The 26,860-nt window shown below is 43.3% G+C and overlaps 1 protein-coding gene across 4 annotated transcripts in view; it reads right to left on the bottom strand.

Annotated features, from left to right (window-relative positions):
- Positions 1–26,860, bottom strand: part of zgc:136858 (uncharacterized protein LOC678543 homolog) — a 54,129-nt gene that overhangs the window by 11,454 nt on the left and 15,815 nt on the right. For 3 of the 4 annotated variants that reach the window (XM_052030351.1, XM_052030348.1, XM_052030349.1), the window contains 12 exons: positions 26,388–26,514; positions 24,590–24,710; positions 23,680–23,765; positions 21,760–21,890; positions 17,971–18,030; positions 14,158–14,224; positions 12,673–12,767; positions 10,964–11,092; positions 10,405–10,519; positions 9,882–10,019; positions 8,636–8,802; positions 6,794–6,882 (listed from right to left, as the gene is read on the bottom strand). In XM_052030351.1, the coding sequence (XP_051886311.1) occupies positions 6,794–6,882; positions 8,636–8,802; positions 9,882–10,019; positions 10,405–10,519; positions 10,964–11,092; positions 12,673–12,767; positions 14,158–14,224; positions 17,971–18,030; positions 21,760–21,890; positions 23,680–23,765; positions 24,590–24,710; positions 26,388–26,514 (1,325 nt within the window). The remainder of the gene's footprint in view (positions 1–6,793; positions 6,883–8,635; positions 8,803–9,881; positions 10,020–10,404; positions 10,520–10,963; positions 11,093–12,672; positions 12,768–14,157; positions 14,225–17,970; positions 18,031–21,759; positions 21,891–23,679; positions 23,766–24,589; positions 24,711–26,387; positions 26,515–26,860) is intronic. The other variant, XM_052030350.1, reaches the window with a different exon arrangement.

Here is a 26,860-nt window from a genome sequence, read left to right as displayed (position 1 = left end):
CATTTGCTTTTTTGCAGTTTTGCTTTTAAACTTATTACATCAAGTCAGAATTTACCGTCACAAAGGGATGGTGATCAACAGACCAGTTAGTCTTCCAACCTATTCTGTGGACATTTTGATGATGCAATACAGGGAGGACTGAGGATTAGAGGCTGCACAGGAGATTAATAGAATTTTTGATTCTGGGGGCAACATAATGTGAATGAGTGTTTTCGTGGAACAGACACCTAGGTCAGAGCAGATGATGAAGGTATATGTTCTTTGTGATGTAGTGAACTTAGAATATACAAACATAGGAGTGAGAATCATACAATCATAAACCTCAACCATGCTGGCCATGATGTCTGTCTATGCTAATCCCAGTTGCCTGCATTAGGCCCATATCCTTCTGTGTCCTTCCTATGCAAGTACCTGTCCAATACTTTATAAACTCTGTAATTGCATCTGCCACTACCACCTCCTCTGGCAGCTCTTTCCAGATAACTACCACCCTCTGTGTGAAAAACTTACCCCTCAGATTTCCTTTCAGTGTCTCCCCTCTCACCATGAACCTGTGCCCTCTAGTTCTGGACTCCCCTGCTCTGGGAAAAAGATTCTATCTATGCCCCTCGTAATTTTATAAACCTCCCTCAGGTCACCCCTCAGCCTCCTACAGTCCAGGGAAAATAAACCCAGCCTTTCCAATCTCTTCTTATAGCTACAACCCTCCATAGGAACGTAGGAACCCTCCAACAGAACTGTACACAATGCTACAAATTGTGGTCTAACCAATGCTGCAACATAAAGCCCCAACTCTTATACTCAATGCCTTAGCCTATGAAGACAAGCATACTAAATGCCTTCTTCACTATCCTATCCACCTGTGTGGCCACTTTTAGTGAGCTATGGACTTGCATCCCTAGGTCCTTCTGTGCATCCCTGTCATTTACTTTACATGTCCTACCAGAACTTAGCTTCCTAAAGTGCATTAGCTCACACTTGTCTGGATTAAATTCCATCTGCCACTGCTCTGCCCAGCTTTACAGCTGATCTATGCCCTGCTCTATTCTTAGTCAACCTGCTTTGCTATCTACGACTCCACCAATTTTCATGTCGTCTGCAAACTTACTAATCAGACCACATACATTCTCATCCAAATCATTTATATATGTATTGCAAACAACAAAGGTCCCAGCACTGATCCCTGCAGTATACAAAATGTTACAGAGTTCCAGTCAGAAAAATACCTACAACCTTCTGCCTCCTATCACCAAGCCAATTTAGGATCCAGTTTGTCAGCATGCCTCTGATCCCTTGTGCCTTAACTTTCTAGATCAGCCTACCACGCAGAACCTTGTCAAAAGTCTTTCAGAAGTCCATGTAAACCAGCAGTAGGCAACTTACTCCCTCAAGCCTGGTCAGCCATTCAATAAGATAATATGTTTATTTATTAGTCACATATACGTCAAAACACACAGTGAAATGCATCTTTTTACGTTACTGAGAATGTGCTGGGGGCAGCCCTCAAGTGTTTCCACTCTTCCAGTGCCAACATAGCATGCCCACAACTCCTGACCTGTACGTCTTTGGAATGTGGGAGGAAACCGGAGCACCCAGAGGAAACCCACACAGACACGGGGAGAACGTACAAACTCCTTACAGACAGCAGCTGGAATTGAACCTGGGTTGCTGGCTCATGGCCAATCCAGTTTTGGCCTCAACACCACTTTCCCACTCTCTCTCCTTAGGCCTTAATTCCCTTGTTGTTCAAATATCCGTTAATCTCCGCCCTGAATGTATGTGATGACTCTGCCACATGGCCCCAGGAGCCTGCTCTGCCACTCCATAAGGTCATGGCTGATCTGATTAACCTCAACTTGATATTCCTGCCCACTGTGGTAACCTTTCACTCCCTTGCTTATCAAGTATCTCTCTACCTCTCCCTTAAAAATATACAAAAACTCTAATTCCACCACTTCTGAGGAAATGAATTCCAAAGACACTCAAAAGAAATTTTTCATCTTATCTCTGTCTTAAGTGGGCAGCCCCATAATTTTAAAGAGTGAACCATTTTCTGGGTTCTCCCACAAGAGGAAACATCCCCTCCACATCCACTCTGTGAAAACCCTTCAGGATCTTAGAGAGGACCCGGGGAGAGATGGAGAGAAACTAAAGGGATACAGCAGCAGGAGAGGAACCAGCAGGATATTTGGCTGATAGGCAGGGAAAAGGCAGAAGGAGCTGAGGAAGGTGAACAGATGGTTCAAGGAAGCAATGAACAAAGTAATCCTTGGTAGGCAAGGGTGGAAAGGACAGTGTGTTAAGGGGTAAGTGCCTGCACAATCCCCTACCCCAATGAATACAAACCACGCACATTTATGAAACAAAAGCCTTTGTCTTGTTACTTCTCACACTATCTCTGATGTTGGATTTTACAGACTTGGGAGCTGAGGAAAAAAGATATTATAAACTTTCCCCATTGTATTTTACAAAATAATACTTTATTAATAATTGCAAGATATTTATACGGCTGAAAATGAGAAAACTGCAGCTGGTAATCAATTAAAAAATTGCATTCCGCAGTGGTGCGGCGACCATTGATCTGAGATTATTGTCTAAGGATTTAACAAATGTATGCGTAAGTCGCTGACTTTCATACTTTTGAAACCACAGGTATATTAGCTTCCAATGAATGGGTTCAGGTGGATCGGAGCGATTAACTAAAAATGCAGGCTTAAGTAGAGCAAGATCCGTTGCTATTGCCGTGAAGACAAACAGTGGAAAATATTGGCCATTAGTAAGAAAGGAGGCACCAAGAAATGCCTTTGAGGGAATTAAAGAGGACAAATGTGACAAGGAAGTAAAAACATACAGAGCGCTTTAGGCACACGACCAGAAGTACTTCTGTTTTATTCCCTATCACTGCTGCCTAAATATGCCTAAAAGGTTAACAAGCAAACATGTGCTAATTCCAATACAATTTTAAGTGTTTAATTCTGTTTCACATGAATTGATAAGATGTTACATATATCAAGAGTCCAGTCATCTATTAAAATAAAATCAACAATCAATATACTTGTACTACAATGCAAAACTGCTTCCTGGGCAACTTGTTGCAGTTTGGTCAACTGTAGATCACCTGGGTCCATACATTTTGAGAGAATTCTGGGGTGCAAACCACGACTGGCTTGTTCCAAACAAGGATGCAAGCTATCACGTCATTAACTGGAGTAAGTGGCAACGGCTAATAACCAAATCTGACAGCAAAGGTGAACTTTCCATTGCGCTGGGCATTTGGTCTGATCGACCCCACACACCATTCACCAGGCGTGAAGCAAAATGGCTCAGATTTTGCTGCTCTAATTTTTAATACCAGGCTCAAGGACGGCTTCTATCCCACCATTAAAAGACTATTGAACAGTTCCCTAGTATGGTAAGATGGACTCTTGATCTATTGTCTACCTGTACTGCACTTTCTCTGTAACAGTAACACTTTATTCTGCATCCTGTTATCTCAATGCACTGTTGTAATGAATTGATCTGTATGAATGGTATGCAAGACAAGTTTTTCATTGTACCTCGGTACCTGTGAAAATAATAAACCAACTTACCCAATTTAATACTTGACACTACTTGTAAACAGAATACAAGCTACTTTTTTTTGGTATTCTTTATTTACATTTTTGACAGATTGAATATCCTGACGATGCCGGTATTGATGTGTTGCTTTGACTGTACAGCTTTCAGTGATGCTGAGTAGGCCACATGGGCCGGAGGAGACAACACATCACATCCTCCTCAGCCACAAGCTGGAACCGCCGCACCCCACCAACACTTTGCTGGGGAACATCAGCAGGCTGTACAAGCCCAGTCCAATAAATCATGACTGCATGATGTCAGATTGCACAGTGCTAGTGGACTTGGCAGCACCGTACACAGGCAATGTCAAAAATAGCACAGCTGGTGAATGCTGTGAGTATCTATCAGTGCACACTTTCTTCTCCCAAACTCTTCAATCATGAACTTGCAAGAGATAAAGGGCTAATGAGTGGAACTCTTCTCTGTTTTTCCAGCACACCACTAGGTTCTGCAGGTCGAGAGTAAACCGCGGTCAACACTGCCTCACCAAACACTGACTGATTATCACAGGCAGGTGCTTGCTCACTCTATTCTCTGAGACATTTGCAGATGACTCCTGATAAATGGCCCTGTGGTTCTTCTAAAATAATGAACTTTTAGATGTAATCTTCAGACAGAAACTTCATTAAATGTAAGCTATTACATTTGCTCTAGTAATTCACTTGTAATAATTCACCCAGAAATGAAGTTGAAATATAAAACTTATATATACATGATGCTTCTTATAAATAGGAAGACAATTCCTATCTAACCAATCTAGCCACAGGAAAGATGCCACAAAAAGAGCTCGTTTCACGTACTGAGCAGAAGACAACACCAATAACTGAACCACCAGCTCAGATACTGCATTACATTAGCCCCATGTTGGCTTCTAAAGTGCACTGAATTTGTTGGAAACATTAATGTCCAGTTAAATTTTGATTCAATTTTGGAGGAATATTTCACTAGATGGGAATAAGATCTTGATTTACTTCAAATATGCAAGATCATCAAATGATTCAGTGAAACGGGCTATTTGGTTGATTATGTCTATGCGGGCCCTTTGAAACAGCTATCCAATTAGTCCGTTCCTTTGCCCAATCTCCCTAACACAGCAAATTTTTCCACTTCAGGTATCCAAGAAACCCCACCAATGAAGTAAATTTCTACAACTCCATTACAACATTCTGAAATATTGTCCAGTTTGTTAAAACAGAGCAGTGCTTGTGCACGTTTTGGGGGTCATTTGTCAATTTAAGACGCTCCTTGAATTCCTTATATATAAATCAAGAAATACTGTAAATCTCTCTTGCTTCCTTCCCTCCAGTTCTTCAAAATGGGCATTCCCGAGCTGATACAGATCAAATTGGCTGGCCTGGCAGTTTCTCAAACTTATTTGGCCTGTTCAACATCTTTACAGTTCAGCACATGAGCAATTTTGTTTAATTCTTCAGGACAGTAATAGGAAAAGAAAATCTGTCCTGTTCGGGAAGGACAACAGAATGAAATCTATCCAACCAATCGATTAATGATTACTCCAAACATGCAGAGGGGTGAGTTGGAGGTTGGGGGAGAAAATCCACTCAGGTGAGAAGGTTTCGTGTTTAAGATGTCCCCAACCAGATAGATGGGCACTCCCATAAATTGAGCAAGAGGAAGATTATTGCCAAGGGTGTGCTAGCGGTCCGTGATCAAAGCCAGGAGGTTGCTGTGCAATCTCCTTGTTACTAGAATAAGCGCAACAGGCATGAAAGAACAAGCTTGCAGTGAAGAGCCTGAATCCCACGCACGCGAGGTTGACAAGTTGGAATTTTTCCCTTTCTACCATACTCGGCGGCGGCTTTGCACTTTTGAAGGCAACTAATCCAGAAATGTGGAAGAAAACTACCTTTGGCTTGGCCATATTTTTTGTCATCCCTGACTGACAATGTAAATAACTCATTAAATGATTCTCAGTTCATTTATTTTTGTACAGCATCATCCTTCACATATTTTGTTAATTCGCTAGTTCTGCGCTAATCTGCACCATCAAAGGAAATCGCCTTGTTTTTTAGCACTAATCCTTTCAAACTGTTGCTATTGTGTGATTAGGGTGGGCAGATGATAGTTGCAGCTACCACAGAATGAGGTGAGATTAGAGAGCAGGTTTAAGGATTTTTCACCTTCTCTTTGAGTGTGCTTAATTGCAGTATTTCTGTTCATGCTTCACTAAGTTTCTACAAATGTAAAATCTAGAAATTCTGCATTTCAGTATGTGGTTACAAGGCTTGTAGAGAATCCCACCTGTTCTACCACATGACTTGATAGTGCGGTTTCAACTGATCTACCTTGCCTCAGAATGACTGCTCCAATGAGAATGTACAGCAAATGAAAGCTGTGCCTCTGTCTGCAGTATGATGACAAATAATGCGATTAATAACATAGACTGGAGCCCAATCATCATTTCCTAGCTTTACCCTATTTGTGGGGATTTGCTGAAATATCCACTGGTGATGATAAATCTTTTCCAGTGTCCCAGTTCAATCAATCCTTTGAAAACCTTCCATTGTGATTAATTCTGCAACTTTTATATGCTCTCCCACCCCCACCCCAATACAAAGAGGCTGCTACTTGCTGGGTTGTGATTTGGCAAGAATCCATTCACCTCTAGACTTCATAAAAGCACCCTTTATTCATGATTTTGAGTGAGGGTCAGCCTTTCCATTACAGGACCTGCTTTGAGCCTCAAAGCTCCCTTAATCTGATGACCAAACAAGCAAACTTTCAATTATTGATCACAGGAAAGCAATAACGTGTGGGAACCATTGACAATTCTATTCTCCACCGTCAACAGCTCGAGGCCAAGAGATGAACACCGAGATTTCCCCAAATATGGCTGAGTTATCTTAACAGCTGGGAGAAATACAGATACTGTTAGGTCGTACACCTCTTGGGAAGCCATGTTTATGGATTTGTTTCCAACATCTGCAAGTCAGCACAGCAATATGATGCATCAACAACTACTTCCCTTACAATTGGCGTTGATGGGACCAAACCCAACCAAAACAGGCTGATCAATACGACTGGCCTGAACAGAAGCAATTACCTTCCTGTGTTCTACTTGACAACCATTTGAGGCTTTGTTCGTTGACCAGAACCCTGACACTGTTCCTATTGTCAGGTACACAGGTCTGGTGAAGACGTGAAGCTCTCCTACCTGTCGCCAGCTCCGGACACGTTCAACATTTCTTCTGGTCTCACACTAATGGCTGGGTAGTGGATAGCACAAAGCTTACTGGGTGACATCTGGGAGAGAACAAAAATGATTAAATAGAATAATACAATTATACTCTGTAGCAACACACAAAGTGATGGAGGAACCCAGTGGGTCAGGCAGCATCTGTGGAGGGAAATGGACAGTCAACGTTGCGGGTCAAGACCCTTCATCAGGACTGGAAAGAAAGGGGAAATGGCCAGTATAAAAAGGTGGGGGGAGGGGTGGAGCAAGAGCTGGCAGGTGATAGGTGGATCCAGGTGGGGGGGCGAGGGGGGGAGGAGAGTGGAGATGATGTAAGAAGCTGGGAGGTGATAGGTGGAAGTGACAAAGGGCCGAAGAAGGTGGAATCTGATAGGAGAGGACAGTGGACCATGGAATAAAGGGAAGGAGGTGGGGAGGGGAACCAGAGGGAGGAATGTGAGGGTGCTGGGCAGATGGCGAGGGTGAGGGAGGGGACATAGATAGGATGATGGGGGCAGGTGGGATCAGGAGAGAAAAAAAAAGCGGAGGAAGGAACAGGGGGAAATGGTTACCAGAAGTTAGAGAATTCGATGTTCATGCCATCAGGCTGGAGACGACCAAGGGGAATAAAAGTTCCTCCAGCGCCTTGTGTGTTGCTCCAGATTCAAGCATCTGCAGTCTCTTTTGTCTCAATTCTACTTGAGTCAGGGCCCCTGTCAGCCATGATCAATAGTAACTGGGCAGAGGTGACAGTCTTCAGACTGTGGCAGCCACCTCACCTGGTGTTACTGGGAGAAGCCGATCAGAGGATGAGGTAACCTGGAGGCTGACCTATCCCAGCCATTCTCACTCTGCTTCAGCAGTGCTGATCCCAGCCCTTCACCTGACACTACTCTGCATCTGTAATGTAACAGAGCAGCATTATTTGGAAGGGAAAGTGCTGAAGCTGTCAGCATGCCTGAACAAGCAGATCCCTGTTGGTGGGAACAGGGATCTACAGCAAACAGGAACCTGCAGTGAGTGGTGGGGCGGGCTGGGGCGGGGTGGGGGGTTAGGGGGCAAGGCTAAGGCAAGAGACTAACCCGGCGGGGTGGGGAGTGGGGTTGCAGGTACCCAGAGTGAGGGAAACTCGGGGGGCGGGGTGGGCATACAGAGTGAGCAAGGAACCCAATGTGAATGTATCCAGAGTGAGGGGGGACCCAGAGTGAGGAGGGACGCAGAGTGACAGGGGGACCCAGAGAGACGGGGAACCCAGAGTGAGAGGGGGACCCAGAGTGAGAGGGGGACCCAGAGGGACAGGGAACCCAGAGTGAGAGGGGGACCCAGAGTGAGAGGGGGACCCAGAGGGATGGGGAGGACCTGGAGTGTGAGCAGGGATTCTAAAATGAACACCTGGCAAGAGAACAGAGGTGACTGTGTGAAACTGAATTCTAGGGTGGGTGCCTGTGGCAGTCTCAGTCAAGGTTAGATTAGACAGGTGAAGGAGTTGAAAGGATTGGAAATAGGAAGGGTAAATGTAATTCAAACAATTCACTCACAACACAGGATGGTTGGGCCAAGTGGTCTGGTTCTGTGGTATAACCTCAATGTCTGGTCTCCTCTGTGCACCAATGGCTGATGACACAGCAAAGACTGAGAATCATTGATGGAGAATTATCGAAGTCCTCTACACGGGTTAACCTGATCAGTAACGCATTACACAATGACTTCCTACAAAGAACTGGACAGTTACCTGCTTAGTTTGGTGGCAAAAGGAGAGTGGAAGGGATTTGAGAAGCTGGAGGTTTGTCATTTGTTGGTGACTGACATTTCCATACTGACCTGAGGGGCTTTCCTCGGCTGAAGAGGAATCGCTCCGTCTTGACTTCTGCTGCACAGGAGCACACCATGTTTACCCAGGGTGACAATCACACATTGCAAGTGTTTCAACAATGGCCGTGACATTCCCAGCGCAACATCAATGACTTCGTCCATCACCGAGGGCAGCTCTGCAGTTAAGGAAAATTGGTGATAACCTTATAGGCATCAAGTAGAATTTAAAATAAGCATGGATACTGAGTGTAACAGATCCAACATATGGCAGCCATTTCTGTCACCTCACACTGACAAAAGCATCGTGTCCATTACACTCTGCATCTGCACTGCTGGATAAAAGAAAACTGCATTTTTGCTTCCTGTCCCCTGCCCTAGGAACCTGTTCTGCATTCAGATGCAAATGTTCGTTAGAAGCAGAGCGAAGCAGCAGGAATGCCAGGCTGTCTCCTGGTTCAGGAATAGAAATCTAGATATGGGACAAAAATTCCCAGTTTTGAGAAGGAAGGGTTTTCTGATCTGCACAGACACAATTTGGATTTCCCGGTGGTGAGCTAGGATGACGCAGCTTGGATGGGGGAGGTGTGGGTCAGAGTGGTGGTGGGTAGGGGAGGCGTAAAAGAAACTACTGCGAGGTGTTGGGAGCCACACAGGCACAAAGTATTTATAACAGCGTACAGACAACTTGGTTCACCTGAAATGGGTAAATATTACTTTGTTCCTCTTGAGCTGCCACATTATTCTGATTTTATAAACCTTTGATTAAAATGTACGTGTACATACAGAGCAGTTCCCAGAATAATGGCACAGTTGGCACAGGACCCTCAGCTGTTGTGGCACCTGACTGTGGGATGAGTCCTCATGTACAACATTTCTCGCACACACCCTGTGAGTTCCTGATCACAATGCATTTGTGGCTCTCGTGGAGAGCAAGTCACCCCTTCTGAAGAGAGGGGCGCCTCTCCCAGTCAAACGCCAGAGAGATCTTTTGCTGGGCACTTTCAGTGCAGCCTTAGGAAGTCTGCTGCTGATAAGCTGTGCAACAACAGAGCCACTCCGAGACAGCAGTGGGAGAAAATAGTCCTTCAGAAGACAGTAAATTTGACTCTCATTCCAGACCAAATATGAAAAGAATACTATTTGACTTTCATTCATTCCTTAAAAGGCTATGTCCAGTGACATTATCCCTGCTGGGTTCTACATGCTTGAAACTTGTTTGAAACATGTCACAAAATACAATGCTGGAAATGATTACCTGTCAGTACGGGTAACCCGAGTGCCTGGTTCATTGCCCGCAGTTCCATCAGATTGGGTGACGTGTATGTTAGAGCTTTCCAGCTATCTGTCTCAAAAGGTTTGCAAGCACTGGAGAAGTCTGTAGGCTCAAACAACACTGCAAACAAGTCAATGGATAAAGAATGTGGTCACCTTCCTTTGAATTTCTCATCACTGCACCAATGTAACTTTAAACACTGCTCTTGTTGTATACACAGAATTATCTTTTCTGCACAGAAGCTCAACTCAGCATCATTGCTTCTTCAACCCTGTTTGAGAAAGCAGTGAGTATAGACTCTTTCCCCGCTGCGCCCCACTGCGCTGCATTAAGAATGGATTCTAAATTCATTATTAACATTGCAGTGTGTTGTACCATTTCACTGGGAAACACTGGAGAGCACAGCTGTTTTAACTGTAACTCACTGCACAGTGTAACATTCAGCTGATCCACAAGGGCAACTTTTGTCCTGAAATGTGGTTATCTGCTCAATGCAGTCCATTACCTGGAACACTGTGTTCTTTCGCAACGTTGCAGACATAATTGATGGTTGATGCGGGGATATTCCCATCCAGACACACAAATGAGGCTGATCGGATTTGCTCCTCAAACCTGGAAACCTAACAAATAACAAGCAGTCTAGAGATACATTAAGAATTGTGTTGAGGGAGACATGAGAAGGCTCTCCAGGGGAAAGGGAAAACAGAGTTGAAATCTCACACAAATCACTCTAGTTCTTCTTAGTACTGGGTGTATCAAGGGGCAAGTAAAAACGTTTACCTACTCATCCTGATTTTAAGCCAACCTGACTAGTGGGAACAAGTTGACTCGGGACAGATACTCTTTTTATTTTCTGCTTAATTGAACGGACTTCATTGGAAAAAATTGAGCAAGAACCAGGCTGGAACCTTCAAACTTCTATAGTTCAATACCGCACTACATACTTAACCAAAAGCATTCATTCAGTTAAATTAGTTTCATTCTCCTTCTATCAGCTTGTGCAGCTGAAGAGTCAGTTTGGAGTGTGGAAATGCACTGAGGATCAGGAGCTTGGTTTCCCTTACATACTGTGCTGTTATCTGCAAGTGAATGTCCATGTCTCCAAGGCCCAGGCTTAGCTCTCCTGAAGGTGCAATTACTGCGCAGTACACGGCTGTGTTATGCTCTGGTAATATTGACACGGCACTGGTATCCTAGAAAAAGGGAGAACAGTTCCTTAACCTGAGTACAGCCTGGTAGCACTGTACAAAATGTAGTTAGTAACACATTCTTCTGCAACACCACAGATATGTAAAGCTGGTGATGTGCAACGGGCATGGTCCCCGCAGCAACATTCGTCTGCACACTTGCCCCAAGCAGGTGTGAGCAGTAGTACAGACCTTGCACACTTTGTGTGAACAAGTAGCTGTTGACAAGCTCTACCACTGTGGAACTTAGGTAGATTTCAACTGTGACTCATGGTGAAGAGCCCCAGAGTGAAGCTGGGGGTAAAAGGGGTAGCAGATAAGGTAGTTTCAGATGGTGGTGAAAGGGTGGAGGTGACATCTTCATGTGAATAAGGGTCACATTCACGGGGAGTTGGCATCATTTCTACACAACCAGTCTTTTGATATAATTCTATGGCCCAGTGAGACTAATGATTGTATTGCACAATAGAAAGCCTAGGCCATGTCCACATACAGACCAAAGGGTTATATTTTCAACTCACCACAGATTGTCAAAGAGGTGTTAGGGGTCAGCCATCCATTATAGATCAACTCCAATGAAAGATCAGGCAGTTTTTAACCTGTGCCCAATGACCCCATTGTTCAATGTAGAGACTTATGGCATTTATATCCTTGCAACAAATACTATACAACAATATAAAGTGACCCAATGATGCACAATTACATATACAATATACAGCAATCCTGTTTTAAATACAGCCACAGGCCTCCTTTCTCTCTCATCTCTAACATCCTGTAGGAAACATATCATCCCACACTATGGTACTCGATATATTCACGGGTGAACTATTGAGACTGGTGCCTCTATAGCAGAAAGCTTTAAGAACAAGCTCTAATAAACAGGACACAACCAGCCCAGACTTCACTGATGTCAGTGTGGTCGCACTCTTCATAAGAGGGCCATGAATTGTGGGAAATGTGTGTTCAGCCCACCAGGGTTCTGTTCACCAGCTCCTGCACGTTTAGTCCCAGTAACAATGGGGAGATTTTGAGAAAATGCCAGACTCTTCTGTTACGAGCGGAAAAAGGTAATAAAAACATTTATTTATTTTTGGGATCCAGACACCAGTGTTAATGCCAGCATTTATTGCTCATCCTTAATTTCCCCCGAGAAGGTGGTGGGGAACTATCGACTTGAACTGCTGCAGTCCCTTCAGGTAAAGGCACTTCCACAATGTTGTTGGGAAGGATTTGGACCCAGCAATGCTGAGAAATCTCCAAATCAGGATGCTGCTGGCCTTGGACTGGAATCTGCATTTGAAGCTGCGCCCATGTGCCTGCTGCTCTGTCCTTCTTGGTGATAGGTGCTGAGGGTTTGGGAGTATCCTAGGTGAGCAACAGTAGGACATATTGTGGACGGCACCCATTGTGGTCACAGTACACGATCACAACACTCCCAGGCTGTGCTTTCGTGCCACCTGGTGGTAGGTTTTAATATGGCATCTGCTCATTTTCTCAGCTGAGGTCTCATCCTCAAGCAAAGCAGAAGGTAGAGAAAGATGCCTTTACTAAAAGAAACTAGCTAAACATATAAGTTAATGGCCTACCATGTGACTGCAAAAACGTAGAATTGCATCTCCATTGATATCAGATCCGATGGCAGAGATGAACAATGGATTCAAGCCCAGGCGACTTAGACAGTCTGAAGCAAAGATAAACACATACACTCTAGTAAATGTGCAGTATACCTTTCTTACACCCGTATTGAGGTGTCGTTAGTGAATGCCAATAATTAGTATGGTCTGCCATGAAGCTTAAGGGATTGCTCAATTTACAATGGAGGCAAATACACTGAACAGACAATTTTGCATGACCAAGCTTTTGCTTTCTTTAAATACTTACAAACTGGCCTTGAGCAAATAGAATGATATGAGTGGAAAAAAAGTTCTACATGAAAAAATGGAGAAATCCATGAATCCAAGGATTTACATGTGGCGATTCTTACTACATCAAAATGAAGTAATCCCAACCAGAAGACAACGCCACTCTTAAAGGAAGGAGAAGCAAATGTTTTTCTTCAAGAAAAATACAAGGAATCAAATGATTTCTGTTGAATCACAAGTGATACATATTGATGAACGTATTAAAAGACTTAGCTTAGCAACCCAATATGTTCTCATATTTGCCATTTTTTAACTTCAGTGCCATGTGACATTAGAATCAAATTTATTATTTGTCTCTCTGAATAAGATAATGTATTTGTCAATGGACTAGAAAAGATTGATGATTCTTAGAAAAAGATTGCAAGTCTCTTGTTGCCTTAATGACAAGGACCTGCCTGCAATAAGACCCTTAAAATCTAGCCACAAAGGAGTAAAATGTGAATCCCCTTGGATACTATGGAGAGCTGTGGAACCATGATTGTGAATTTCAATAGAGAGAAAATCTGAAGGACCAGTCACACTTTTAGTGACTGGTTACACCCTCTCAGTGACTGATAACATTATTAATGGCAAAATAATGGATACATGTCTTAACACCATGTGAAGATGTGCATAACAAGGGGAAAAGTGGACTAGATTAAACAATCAGAAAAACTATACACAGAATGGGAAATGATCTTGAGGAATCTTGGGCAAGTTGATATCACTGTCACTCTGAATCAGACTTGACCACACCATGAATCTGAACACAAATCTAGGCTGACACATCAATGCAGTGTTAAGGATTTGCTGCAATGCTGGAGGTGATGCCCTGACAAGAGCTGAGCCTCCTTCCACCAGTCAGCTGAATGCAAAAGATCTCATGGTAACATTTGAATCACAATGCCATTCTTTGGGTAACCTGGCCAACATTCATTCCTCATGCAGCACCACAGAAATCACATGATCTGTTCATTTTGCCTGTTTGTAGAAACAAATTTAGCACCTAATGAGTAATGTCACAAATGTTGGTCAAAAACGCATTAATAACTTTGATATCTCATTACAGGAGCAAGATGAGCAGATTTCCATCTGCTTTTTGTGTGTTGTATGTCTCATTGTTCCCAGTTGCTCAGTCCTAAATGGTCATATGTTGAAAAATCTACATACCAGCCAGGTTTCTGCCAACTCCCCCTATCGACTGACGTACAGTACTGCGGTTTGTGGGGCCACCAAACTACAAGTGAGAAACAGCAAACAGTTTACTTTCAATAACAAACATCACACCAAGACCATGGTTCCATTTCAGGAGGCAGACTCGCTCTATGGTAGACAGCTTTCCCAGCAGCAGTAGTCTGTGCACTTAAACACCACTCCCCGACTTGAGCAGATAGTCTAGACCGACGCTGTGTGAGGCGTGGCCTTTTGGATGAATCCTGAAAACAGGCAGAAGTAAATCATTCCACTGATTATTCTTCAAAGAGCAGAGGAGATCCTCTAGTGAAGTGGCCATACTCATCACTCAGTAAACACACTAGGAGATTATCAAGTTACTTTCTGATGCTGACTACGCAATTAAAGAACATTGGTTGTAAAGCATTTTAAAACATCCTGAGATCTTGAAAAACTGCTATTTAAATGCAATTATTTTTCTCTCTTGCTGCTACTGTGTTAATCTAAATAGAACAAGCCCTTTATACAACTCGTGAGACTGAACCCTGCTCCTCTGTTCACTGAGTGAGACTGTACCCTGCCCCTCTGTTCACTGAGACTGTACCTTGCCCCTCTGTTCACTGGATGAGACTGCACCCTGCCCCTCTGTTCACTGAGTGAGACTGTACCCTGCCCATTTCTGTTCACTGAGTGAGACTGTATCCTGCTCCTTTGATCACTGAGTGAAACTGTACTCTGCCCCTCTGTTCACTGAGTGAGACTGTACCCTGCCCATTTCGGTTCACTGAGTGAGACTGTACCCTGCCCCTCTGTTCACTGAGTGAGACTGTACCCTGCCCATTTCTGTTCACTGAGTGAGACTGTATCCTGCTCCTTTGATCACTGAGTGAAACTGTACTCTGCCCCTCTGTTCACTGAGTGAGACTGTACCCTGCCCATTTCGGTTCACTGAGTGAGACTGTACCCTGCCCCTCTGTTCACTGAGTGAGACTGTACCCTGCCCATTTCTGTTCACTGAGTGAGACTGTATCCTGCTCCTTTGATCACTGAGTGAAACTGTACTCTGCCCCTCTGTTCACTGAGTGAGACTGTACCCTGCCCATTTCGGTTCACTGAGTGAGACTGTACCCTGCCCCTCTGTTCACTGAGACTGTACCTTGCCCCTCTGTTCACTGGATGAGACTGTACCCTGCCCTTCTGTTCACTGAGTGAGACTGTACCCTGCCCCTCTGTTCACTGGATGAGACTGCACCCTGCCCCTCTGTTCACTGAGTGAGACTGTACCCTGCCCATTTCTGTTCACTGAGTGAGACTGTATCCTGCTCCTTTGATCACTGAGTGAAACTGTACTCTGCCCCTCTGTTCACTGAGTGAGACTGTACCCTGCCCATTTCGGTTCACTGAGTGAGACTGTACCCTGCCCCTCTGTTCACTGAGACTGTATCCTGCCCCTTTGTTCACTGAGTGAGACTGTACCCTGCCCCTCTGTTCACTGAGTGAGACTGTATCCTGCTCCTTTGATCACTGAGTGAAACTGTACTCTGCCCCTCTGTTCACTGAGACTGTACCCTGCCCCTCTGTTCGCTGAGACTGTACCCTGCTCCTTTGTTCACTGAGTGAGACTGTACCCTGCCCATTTCTGTTCACTGAGTGAGACTGTACCCTGTCCCTCTGTTCACTGAGAGAGACTGTATGCTGTTCCTATTTGCAGCCAGTGTGCCTGTAGACTACACCCCCTCTGCTCCCACCTCAGTTCAAAGAATGCACTTCCTCCTTCTCAGAAAGAGAGGGCTTTCAGTCTGCCTCTCTCTCAGCTGAATGAATGTTTGACTGAGTCTGTGCTGTGACCTGCTCAGCATGATCAATGTCCAACTGAGCCTGTACTTTGCCCCCTACTGCAATGAGTGATTGGCAATCTCTTTCGAAACTGGGTGAAGTGAAACTTTGGGACAGCTTTCTCACGGTGCAGCTCCTGTGCAGCTGCTGTTCTTGTTTTCACTGTGTAGAGGTCACTGTTGAAGAACCTCCGGTGAATGCTGCATTGCAGCTTGTGGAGGCCATAAACTGCAGCCAAGATGCAGTAGTGGGTGAAATGAATGTTTTGGGAGGTTGATGACATAGGAACATTAAACTGTGCCACTTAATCGTTTACTTAATTGTTTATACAATGTGGCCTTGCAAGGCCAAAACTGACTGCCCATCCCTAAGTGCCCTTCAAACAGTGCCAGAGGTTTAACTTAAACCTCTGCAGTCCTTCTGGTGGAGTATCCCATCGTGCTATTGGGGAGGGTGTTCCAGAATTTAGCCCCAGTGACAATGAAGGAATGGCAATGTATTTCCAAGTCAGGATGGGGAAAGTGCAGGTAGGCAAGGTGACGTGACCCTTTTGCTGTCATCTTTCTTCGTGAGAGATGTCACAGTTAATGAGGTACTGTTGAAGTAACTGCCGTGCATTTTGTTGATGACAAACACTATGACCACCATGGTGGGGGGAATGAACCTTTAGGATGGTGAATAGGATATCAAATCAGTAAGCTGCATTTTACTGATGCTGTAAAAGATCTTGAGTTTTCTTGGAGTTTTGGGGAGTCAGAAGATTAGCCAATCACTACAAGATGCTCAGCTTCCAACCTGCTCTTGTAGCCACAATATACATGTGCCTTGTCCGGTTAAGTTCTGGTCAAAGTGACTGCTAGGTTGTTAATGGTGGGAGATTCTGTGATTGTATTGGTAATGTCATCGAATGTCAAGGGTAGATGGTTAGACTCTTCTATCATATGCCTGAAATGTTTTACCAAGTGGAGAAGGGGGAGGAGTGGGTGGTATTCTGTTCAGCTTCATAAATATCTTTCCGCATCTACTACACTGTCTTCATCCAATTAATCACTGCCTCAAGAAGTTCTCATACTTCACAAGTCAGAATAACCAAGTTTTTGATTAATCTATGTATCCACCAAAATTTTAAATTTTATCCAGCACCATATTCTAAATGAGTACAAATTAATGACTTAGAGAGTACAGGGTTATTCCCTGAACCTCACTCATACCGTTAACTTTGTGCACATAACCCTGATTGCACATCCAAAGTTAATCATATTGTTAAAGAGTGTCAGCTACAGATTCCCAGGGGTGGATATAAATTCTCCACACAATTAGATTGCAGATAGTTAGAAAAGAATATTTTTCAGTTTCATTTTAAAACCATCAAGATTAGTGCAGCTATTAATCAAAATTCCAATCACTGAAAACTTTGCACTTTTATTTGGTACTCAGATGCAATATTGTAGTAGATTCAGGCTCTGACTTTGTTTTAATTTAGTGGTGAATTATTTAGTTTCAGTTTGTGATAATACTGATCCCAAATGGCAACATGTTGGGGTGCAAGGCCTATCAAATGTGAGTGAGGAATGTTCAAGCAATTGCTCACCCACTGAATTATCAACATATGGCTCCATCTTGGGAGGGTGCAGAATTCAGACTTCTTTGTACTTACAAAGCAACAGGCCCTCAGCAGTATGGCTGCTTTTTTGCACAAACTCTGCTAATAACTTTCAAGTTAACAAGTTTGTTCTGAGAGCCTCCTTCTATGCCATAAAAATACGAAGATTTATCCACCCACAATACCTATCTGAGGAGGGAGAAAGATAAGAAAGCAATCTCAGTAATATTTTTTAAAAAAGCATAATAAACAACAGGGGTTAAAGAGCTATATGCTGTAAAGGATCATTGGATTCAAAAATAGAGCAGTAACAAAGTACATCAGTGGCAGGGTGTTCAATGTTTACACTAGTTTATTGCTGTGTCACATACCATCATTTCACCGTGTTCCACCTTTATGACATAATCAACATTGCAGCCACCGATCACTATCTGTAGAAGCAGAAGATAGGAAATGGTGAGCAGGTGAGGAAAATGTGATTGATTCATTCAGGAGAAAGGATTTCATCTTAGTTTGATAACAGCTGAAATTTCCATGCTGCTTGCTTGACATTTTTGTCTAACATTAAGTTGATTGTTGCAATAACATGAATTAAAACCAAATTAGTGGAATAAACCCTCTGAGAACCTCACAATTTTAGGGATTTTTGTTGTTTCCTCTTTGAAAATGGACAAAACACTCAATTCACTTTCCAACACAAGTGGCTTACTGAACTTGAGAGGGAAAGAGCGTTGCTGTCAAATCTGGAGACCCCTGGATGGCACAGACCACAAAGGGTGGAGCAGGCAAAAAGGAAACATGTCAGAAACCAGACATAATAACGCCTCACAGTTCCAGAGATCCAGGTTCAATCCTGACCTCCACACGTCCTCCCTGTGATCATGTACGCTTCCCTTGGCTGCTCCAGCTCCCTCCCACATCCCAAAAACTTGATGGTACATTAATTGACCACTGTAAACTGCCACTAGTGTAGGGGGATGGCAGAAGGATTAGGGGAAGGGGAATTGATGAGTACGTGAGAGAGAACAAGTCACAGGGACTGCTCTGAGAGTCAGCATAAACTCGATGGGCCGAACGGCCTCTTTATAAATTGTAAGGAAACAGGAGAAATTGGAGAAGTTAGGACTGCTGTTCCAGACCAGAGACCAAATGGTAAAAAGAAATATGTTACCATTCTACAGTGCACCTTAAGAATTCATATAAGGGTAATTTAACTGGTCCTTCATACCCTTGAGTTACAGCCTGAACATGCTTCAAATATGGCTTAACACATTAGTCAATGAAAGTGTGGTGCTTTATTTTCAAACATATTACATGCTAAATGTTCTCTCCAAGTCTCTTATTGTATCACCATAGTGGACACAGCTTTTACAATGCCTGCCTGGGCACTTTCTCAAATATGAGGGACGATGGGGTCGTCTTATAAGTTCCAATAGCACCAATTTATGACTGAATTTCATGCCTATGTATGTCAGAACAATTTATTAATATATGGTACGTTAATGTAACAAAATGCCTGAAGGTGCTAAATAAAAGTGATATCAATAAAAATAGGACACTAAGCCACAGGAGAAATCAGGACAAGTAATTGGTCAAAGAGAATTTTCAAGAGTACCTGAAAAGAGTGAGTGGTTCAGAGGCAGAGGGGTTCCAGAGCTTAGGGCCAATGAATGGTCCCAAGTGGTGAATTGAAGCAGCCCAGAGGATTGTGGGGCTGGAGGTGGCTACAGAGTCAGGGAGGGCTGAGGTATGGAAGGAACTGAAAATCAGGATGCAGATTTTAAAGTGAAGTAACTATAGTGTTGTGGGCCAGCATCAGTCGGGAAGCACGGGGTGATGTGTAAATGAGATGATGGAAATTAAAATATAGATAGAAATGTTGGAGTGAAAGCTTAGGTGAGGTGGAATGCTGGAGGAACTCAGTGGGTCAGGCAGCATCAATGGAGGGAAATGGACAGTCAACGTCTCAAGTTGAGATTCTTCATCAGGACTGGAAAGACGGGAGATAGCCAGTATAAAAAGGTGAGGGGGGGGAAGGGGTGGAGCAAGAGCTGGCAGGCAAAAGGTGGATTCAGTTGGGGGGGGAGCTGATTGGCAGGTGAGGGAGGGGGAGAGTGGGAATGCTGTAAGAAGCTGGGAGGTGATAGGTGGAAGTAACGAAAGGGTGAAGGGCACCTGGATCTACCTATCACCTGCCAGCTGTTGCTCCACCCCTTCCCCCCACCTTTTTATACTGGGCATCTCCCCTCTTTCTTTCCAGTCCTGATGAAGGGTCTCGACCCGAAACGTTGACTGTCCATTTCCCTCCATAGATGCTGCCTGACCTGCTGAGTTCTTCCTGTTCCTTTGCGTTTTGCTCCAGATTTCCAGCATCTGCAGTCTCGTGTCTCCAGTGAGGTGGAAACTGCCAGTCAGCAGATCACTGAAATAATTAAACGTTACCATGGCAGAAGAAGGTAGGTGTGGTGATGGGAGGGAACGTGTATTTGTAGATTCATCTCAAGGTCAAATACAGCAGCAAATTTGTCATTAGTTTGGTTCAGCATCAGACTATTACCAAAATAAAGTCTTGCCCAAGCAGCAGAGTTGGCGTGGTGGTTAGAGCTAATGGCTTCAATCTTCCCAATATTTAGTTGGAAAATTTTTTATTCATCCGTAACTGTAAGTTGGACAAACATTGTGGCAAATAAGAAACAATGGGGGCTTGACTATCTTGAAATTAGAAGAATAGGGATTTCCTTCCCCTCATCCGTGTTTCCCTGCATGATCTGCAGCTGTGGACGTGACCTGCTCCCAGTCTCCATCACGGCACCTGTGAACCAGAAGAAGTGCAGATCCTGATGGTAACAATAGGAAGTAGTGCTTACTCTTCAGAGTCTAAGAAAGAGGATGGGATTAATTCTTCACCTCATTTTTATCTCCTTTCTCACTAATGAGTACATCCCTACTCTACAGCATCATAGGAAGAAGTTCAAAGATGCAACTTCCATCACAAGGCATTAAGGCTCTAAAGTACCACCTGGTATGTTTTTTAAAAAATTATTTTTACTTCTCAGTGATGTCACCAGCAGGGCCAGTGTTTATTGTCTGTCATAATATCCTTGCATCGTGGTTCGGGGTCTTGAACCACTGCAGTCAGTGTGATGAAGGTACTTCCACAGCACTGTTGGGAAGGCAGCTTCAGGATTTAGATCCAGTGACAACAAAGGAATGGCGAATGACCCACATTTTACGGTATATTGTTTGGAGGGCAGAGTGTACATACTGGTGCTGTCCTTGTCCTCTGCGATACAACAGATTATGGGTTTGGATGGTGTTATCGAACATGTCTGAACAATCTTGCTAAAACTATTATTGATGAATAAATGCAGATGTTATGTTTACCATTTAGAAATAAAAATAATAGAATAGAATCCTTTCAAATCATTTGTTTTGATACTGCAGAGGAAATCCAGGCCATTATGGAAATGCCAGTCTACAGATGACAGGTTCATTAAATGAAACCAAAATTTTGACATAATATACTTGCAAAAGAAGAATCAGGCCACAATGTCCCATTTTGCCCAGAATATACCATGGAGGAGGTCCAATGCCTTCCTCTGGAGTTTGGCAGGAAGCACGGCTGCAAATTAGAATCCTCCATTGAATATGAGCCGGGACAATTATAGAGAAGTATTTACGTAGCATCTTCCATGTCACTTTCAGGATATCTCAAAGCATTTCACAGCCCATGAAGTACTTTTGAAATGACTGCCCTTGACATTAAAGCAGCATTTGACTTGAATATCAAGACACCCTGGTAACACTGAAATCTAGTTCTTGGTTGGAGTTACCTCGCAGAATGGAAGGCTAGGAGGTGACAGATGCCAGCCCTTTGTCCACCTCCCAGCTTCTGTCTCCATTTCCACTCTCCCTTCCTCCATCTGCCAATCACCCCTCCTCACCTGGATCCACGTACCTGTATCGCTTGCCAGCTTTTGCTCCACCCCTTCCCACCACCTTTTTAATAACTTTTTACACTGGCTACCTCCCCTCTATCTTTCAGTCCAGATGAAGGATCTCGACCCAAAACGTCGACTATTTCCCTCTCCAGGAACTGCCTGACCCGCTGTGTTCCTCCAGCATCTTGTTTGTTGCAATACCTCATGAATGTCACTTACTGGCTTTGCAGGAGCTTCACCCTTTCCTTTAGACGATAGTGATGGAGGGTTGTATCCGTGTGTGTTCTGCCTGGCTAGCGCACATGCTATGCGACTGCCCACCTTTGCGTTGTTCTTGATGAGAGCAATATCTTTGTCAGAGTTAAAGATTAAAAGTGAATCAAGGATTGGTAAATCTAAGACTGAAGTACGAGCGATCCAACCATTTTCACTGCATTGTGGATCTCTCCAACTCATGATCCACAATAAAATGTCTGAACAGATGAGAAATCTGTACAATATTCATGTCCACAAACAAGTGCAACTTTTCAACATTTATCTACAATTACAGCTCTGACTAAATACATTTCACTGGTGACTTAGTCATTGCCCCGGCAACATAGGAACTGCTGCATTTCATTTAAAAGGGAGTTAATCAAAGCAAACAGCCTCTTCAGGGAGTATGCAAGTTCTCAGGCCATCACTGTGAAGGGAAAATAAAAAATCTCTGAATCTGAAAAACAGTACATTTCGTCATGTACCTCTCTTTCTGGATGTTAATAGAATTCCAAAAAGGGGAGCTAGTGCAGAGTTTAAACACATTATCCCTTCTTCACTGTACCCTGAGTTCAGGACAACCAATAACAAAAGGAAGAAAATCCCCTTCTGCTCAAACAACAAGTGTTGAAATCCAACCTCTGAATTACATGACATCTTAGGGATTCATTTGCAAACCTAATTCAGAAGGGCAGGAAAGGCTAATTCCTGTAAGAGTTGCCAATGAGGAATTATAATTGGAGTTTGCAACACTGAAAGAGAATGACACAGCTAACCCAAGCAAATTACTCCCTTAGGTGAATGGTTTGAATCTTGAGGTATACAAGGCAATATTTGAAATGTATTGATGTAACCCAACTCTGAATATATTGCCTGATCCCATCCCCAGTTCCAGCAACATAATCCAAACAGGCACTCACTCAGGTTCCACGGGTGATTCTTCAGCAGTATGACGATAATGCAGCTGCTGTTTGCACAGCTGGCTTCCAACAAGTCAACCCTTTAATTCTGCTGCATGCTGCACCTCCAAGTGTTGGTACCAATGCATGAGTATTAATATATGCATTGTAGTGTGGAAGGGGAAGGGGAAGTTGGGAGAACACACGCCAGTGGCTCTAATTCATTATGAGTTTAAGGAGATTTGGTATGTCACCACAGACTCTCGCAAGTTTCTACAGATGTACGGTAGAGAGCATTCTGACTGGTTGTATCACTGCCTGGTACGGAGGCTCTGATGCGCAGGATCGAAAGAGGCTGCAGGGGGCTGTAGACTCAGCCAGCTCCATCACAGACACAAACCTCCCCACCCTCGAGAACATCTTCAAGAGGCTGTGTCTGAAGAAGGCAGCATCCGTCATTATGGACCCTCACTATCTGGGACATGTCCTCTTCACATTACTACCATCAGGGAGGAGGCACAAGAGCTTGACGACCCACACTCCACATTTCAGGAACAGCTTCTTCCCCTCCATCATCAGATTTCTGAACGGTCCATGAACACATGAACACTACCTCGTTATTCCTCTCTTGCACTATTTACTTATTTTTGTAATTTTTATGTCTTTATGTCTTGCACTGTACTGCTGCCACAAAACAACAAATTTCACAACATATGTCAGTGATAATAAAACTGGATTCTGATTCTGAGAAGAATTTGTTTGAATTATTTGTGCTTTGATCAACACAAGTTCCAAAAGCACCTGCATTCTTCCCAAGTATCTGCAGAGAGAACCACACAAGTCTACCAGACAATTTTACTTAGAAACCTTCAACTTTCCTTTCTAGACCTGCTTAGTTCCTCTGGTCTTGTATTCTTGTCTCTTTGAAATAAATTCTGTTTAAAGCAAACTGCAGGTTGGAATATGGTCCATATACGAAGGATACTGGTAGTCAAGGAAAGTCCTTGGGTGATCTCATAAATTCGTTCTAGAATGAAGGGAGTAACATCCTTGCCCTGGATACCTTTATCCCTGACGGAGGAGAAATAAGGAAAGTCACATCATTCCTCCAAATCAGAGACACCCAAACTCATGTTTTCATGGCCACACCAATTAGACACACAGGGCATTTTAACTTCCTGCTTCCATTAATTAGCATATTTCCTGTCACAAACTCACACAGATACTGGTATTCTGATTTAAGATTTACCAACCAATGAGGCAGCAGTCTTTTCAAAGCCCGCAGGCTGACAACATTTAGTCAAGACAAGCTAATGAATAAGAATTATCAACAAACAGAAGACTTGGCTGCCTGAGTTTTGAGCCAGATTTCCACATTTTGGGAGTTGTCTGCATTGCAGTGATTGGATGGGTTTCACTCAGGGATGGGTTCTGTGCTGTCACTGTATGATTTGCTTTATGTTCAGTGGCTGAAGGATCTCCAGCTTGGAACATTGGGCTGAATCCGTAGCTCATCCCACTCATTTAACTTCCTGTCATGAAAGATACTTACAGATGGAGCATGGTGTTGGCAGTCTTATAACAAGCAAATGAACCACTGATTTCCAGACCAAGATTAAACCTTGATTCCCTACAAGATCAGCACACTAACCTATCAGCAGTTGCCTTGCTGGTCATCAACAGATCCAGTTGGACAACAGGTAAGACTTAGGAGATAAATGTCATGATTGCTGTAACTTTGGCAGAAGAGTTGTAAAAATCTTGGACAAATGACTTATACCAGTTATCGGGCATTTCTGATTCTTTTTCTCTGAAGTTATAGAGCTAAGTGGGGAAATTATCATGGAAATTCCACCCAAAATACCATTCCTCATGTGTATCCTTGTCTCGCTCACCTTGCCTCTTCCACAGCTTGCTTTATTGCATTATCAATAACCAGGCTTGATGCAGCCTGTTCCTCTGGAATAGGGACAGCGATCAGCACTCCACTATCCTGGCCAAACTTATGGACATTGGCTGTTGAAATAAAAATAACAAATCCTTTCATTTTATTATCCAGCAACTTGCATCGTCCCCCACTGATTATATTTGTACATCTTGCATTAAGGCCCAGCCACCCAGGTATGAATGACATTCAGGATGCTTTAATATCGCTGATATACACAAACAAACCAAACACTTAATGCAAATTACATCTACTACTCTTAATTTAAATAGAAACAGAAAAGATTAGATATAACATGATATACACTATTCAAAACTCATCACTTCAAGTCGATGGTTTTTAAACCCCAGTCCTCAGTCTCCAAACAATTTCTGGGGGGTCTACAAGAACCAAATTGCAAAATAAGATGAACAGGCTCTTAATGGATCTTCGAATCAGGAGAGTGGACTGGCCTTCAAACTGAAACTGAATGTCTTATATTCCAAATAATTTTATATCTTGATTTTAATTTGACATCGTCAAGCAAACAACAGAACCCAAAGTTGGCAGCCTTACATCAACTACTGTGTGGACAGTGAAACCAGCCTTGCTATTCTGAGTAAAGAGAAAGGAACGTGGAGGGCAATGGCTGCTGGCTGGATTGCGATAAGTTGTGCTACTGTGCCTGCTTCAGGTCACTGTTCCTCAGGTGAACTATATCACTCATTAGGTTGGAGAAAGAGGAAGTAAATTCTCTCGCAGAATGGCCTCAAAACATATTTCAAATTTTATTTGTCTGTGATAAAAGAAGTCCTTTAGGATCCTTACACAATCCTATGCAGAAGATAAAACTGGTTTGATGATGTTGGGATTAAATTTAGGGTTGCTCATCTATGTTACATCCACAATTAATAATTCATCATTAATTGGGAACATAAATTAGGCATGAGGAAGGAAACAAGCACATCTGCTACTGTGGCCCTCAGGAAACCAACTGCTCACCTGTCCCATGTGTCACTATTTGCTCAGTGCCTCTCCAGTGGGGACACAACAAAGGGTATGTACTGTGTGCATGAGGCCCCAGGGTCAATTCAACCAAGCTGCTAATTTTTAATACAATTGTTGAAAGTTCCACTGAACATACAGAGACACAATCAAAAGGCAAGGCATTATCTTCCTTGAAAGCAAACTAATGCTCATTATACGGAAACAGATTTCCAAAGTGATCTGCTTCTCCAACAAATTCTCCAATCAATAAATTTTTCAGAGGATCTGCAAATAAAATAAGGATGAAAACCTGCAAAATGGACAAACCTTTACCCGATTTATATCAGATTGAGGTCACTGCTGTTCAACCTAGCCTGCTCCTGGGACACAAAGAACTGGTTATTGATGTCTGGCTCTACCTTGATTAGTGTGGTGCAGCCTGTGAGATAATATCCACCTCCCAATCACCTTCATCTTACTTCTATTGCTTTCACAGAGACATCTCAAGATAGCTTATGCTGAAATCAGACACTCCTCCATTGATGGAGGAAAAGCACACACCAAACAACCCAGTCTATAGTTTGACACTGGGTTTTGGTCTTAATGGGAAGATTTAAACAACTGTGATCTAAATCAATAAATTCGTATATTGGTAATCACTGCCTTGACAACATGGTCATTTCGTGACCCCTTCTGACTGAATGCAGATGTCCATGAAGAAATTACAATGTACGATCACATTATGGTGTTTGTCGAAGCAGAACCGGTGGACAGAACCTCACCAATAAGCTTGGCTGCTTCCTCTTCATCTGTGACATTATAAGGAGATTGAAAGCCACTTTTTGGAATAAAGAATGCTGGAAAGTCACGTGTCTTGCCAAATGTGGCCACACATACCCCTTGTGTCTCCTAAAATAACCAAAATAGAATGTTACTTTTTCTAAAATTAGAGTAATTTGCTACAACTTTACTTTCATTCGTCCATCACTCGCTGTTCCATCCATCATACACAGAGAACTTCCAGTACTGTTCTTGAATTGGTATGAGGGGATTACAAGGTGAACAGGGGAAAGATCTAAGGATATGCTCACACCTTTATGAAGAAATCCCCACTGACCACTGAGATCACTTAGAGACGGGGCATTTGGCATGGTATTGAGAACCTCAAGGTGACACATCGGGACCCCACAGACGTCCTGTCCAAGCAGTGGAAGGAGAGAACCACTTCACATTACCCAAAGCTTGCCCAGCTCAG

This window comes from Pristis pectinata, chromosome 15 (assembly GCF_009764475.1).
Source record: "Pristis pectinata isolate sPriPec2 chromosome 15, sPriPec2.1.pri, whole genome shotgun sequence".
NCBI lineage: Eukaryota > Metazoa > Chordata > Chondrichthyes > Rhinopristiformes > Pristidae > Pristis > Pristis pectinata.
This window is presented reverse-complemented; position numbering and strand designations above follow the sequence as displayed.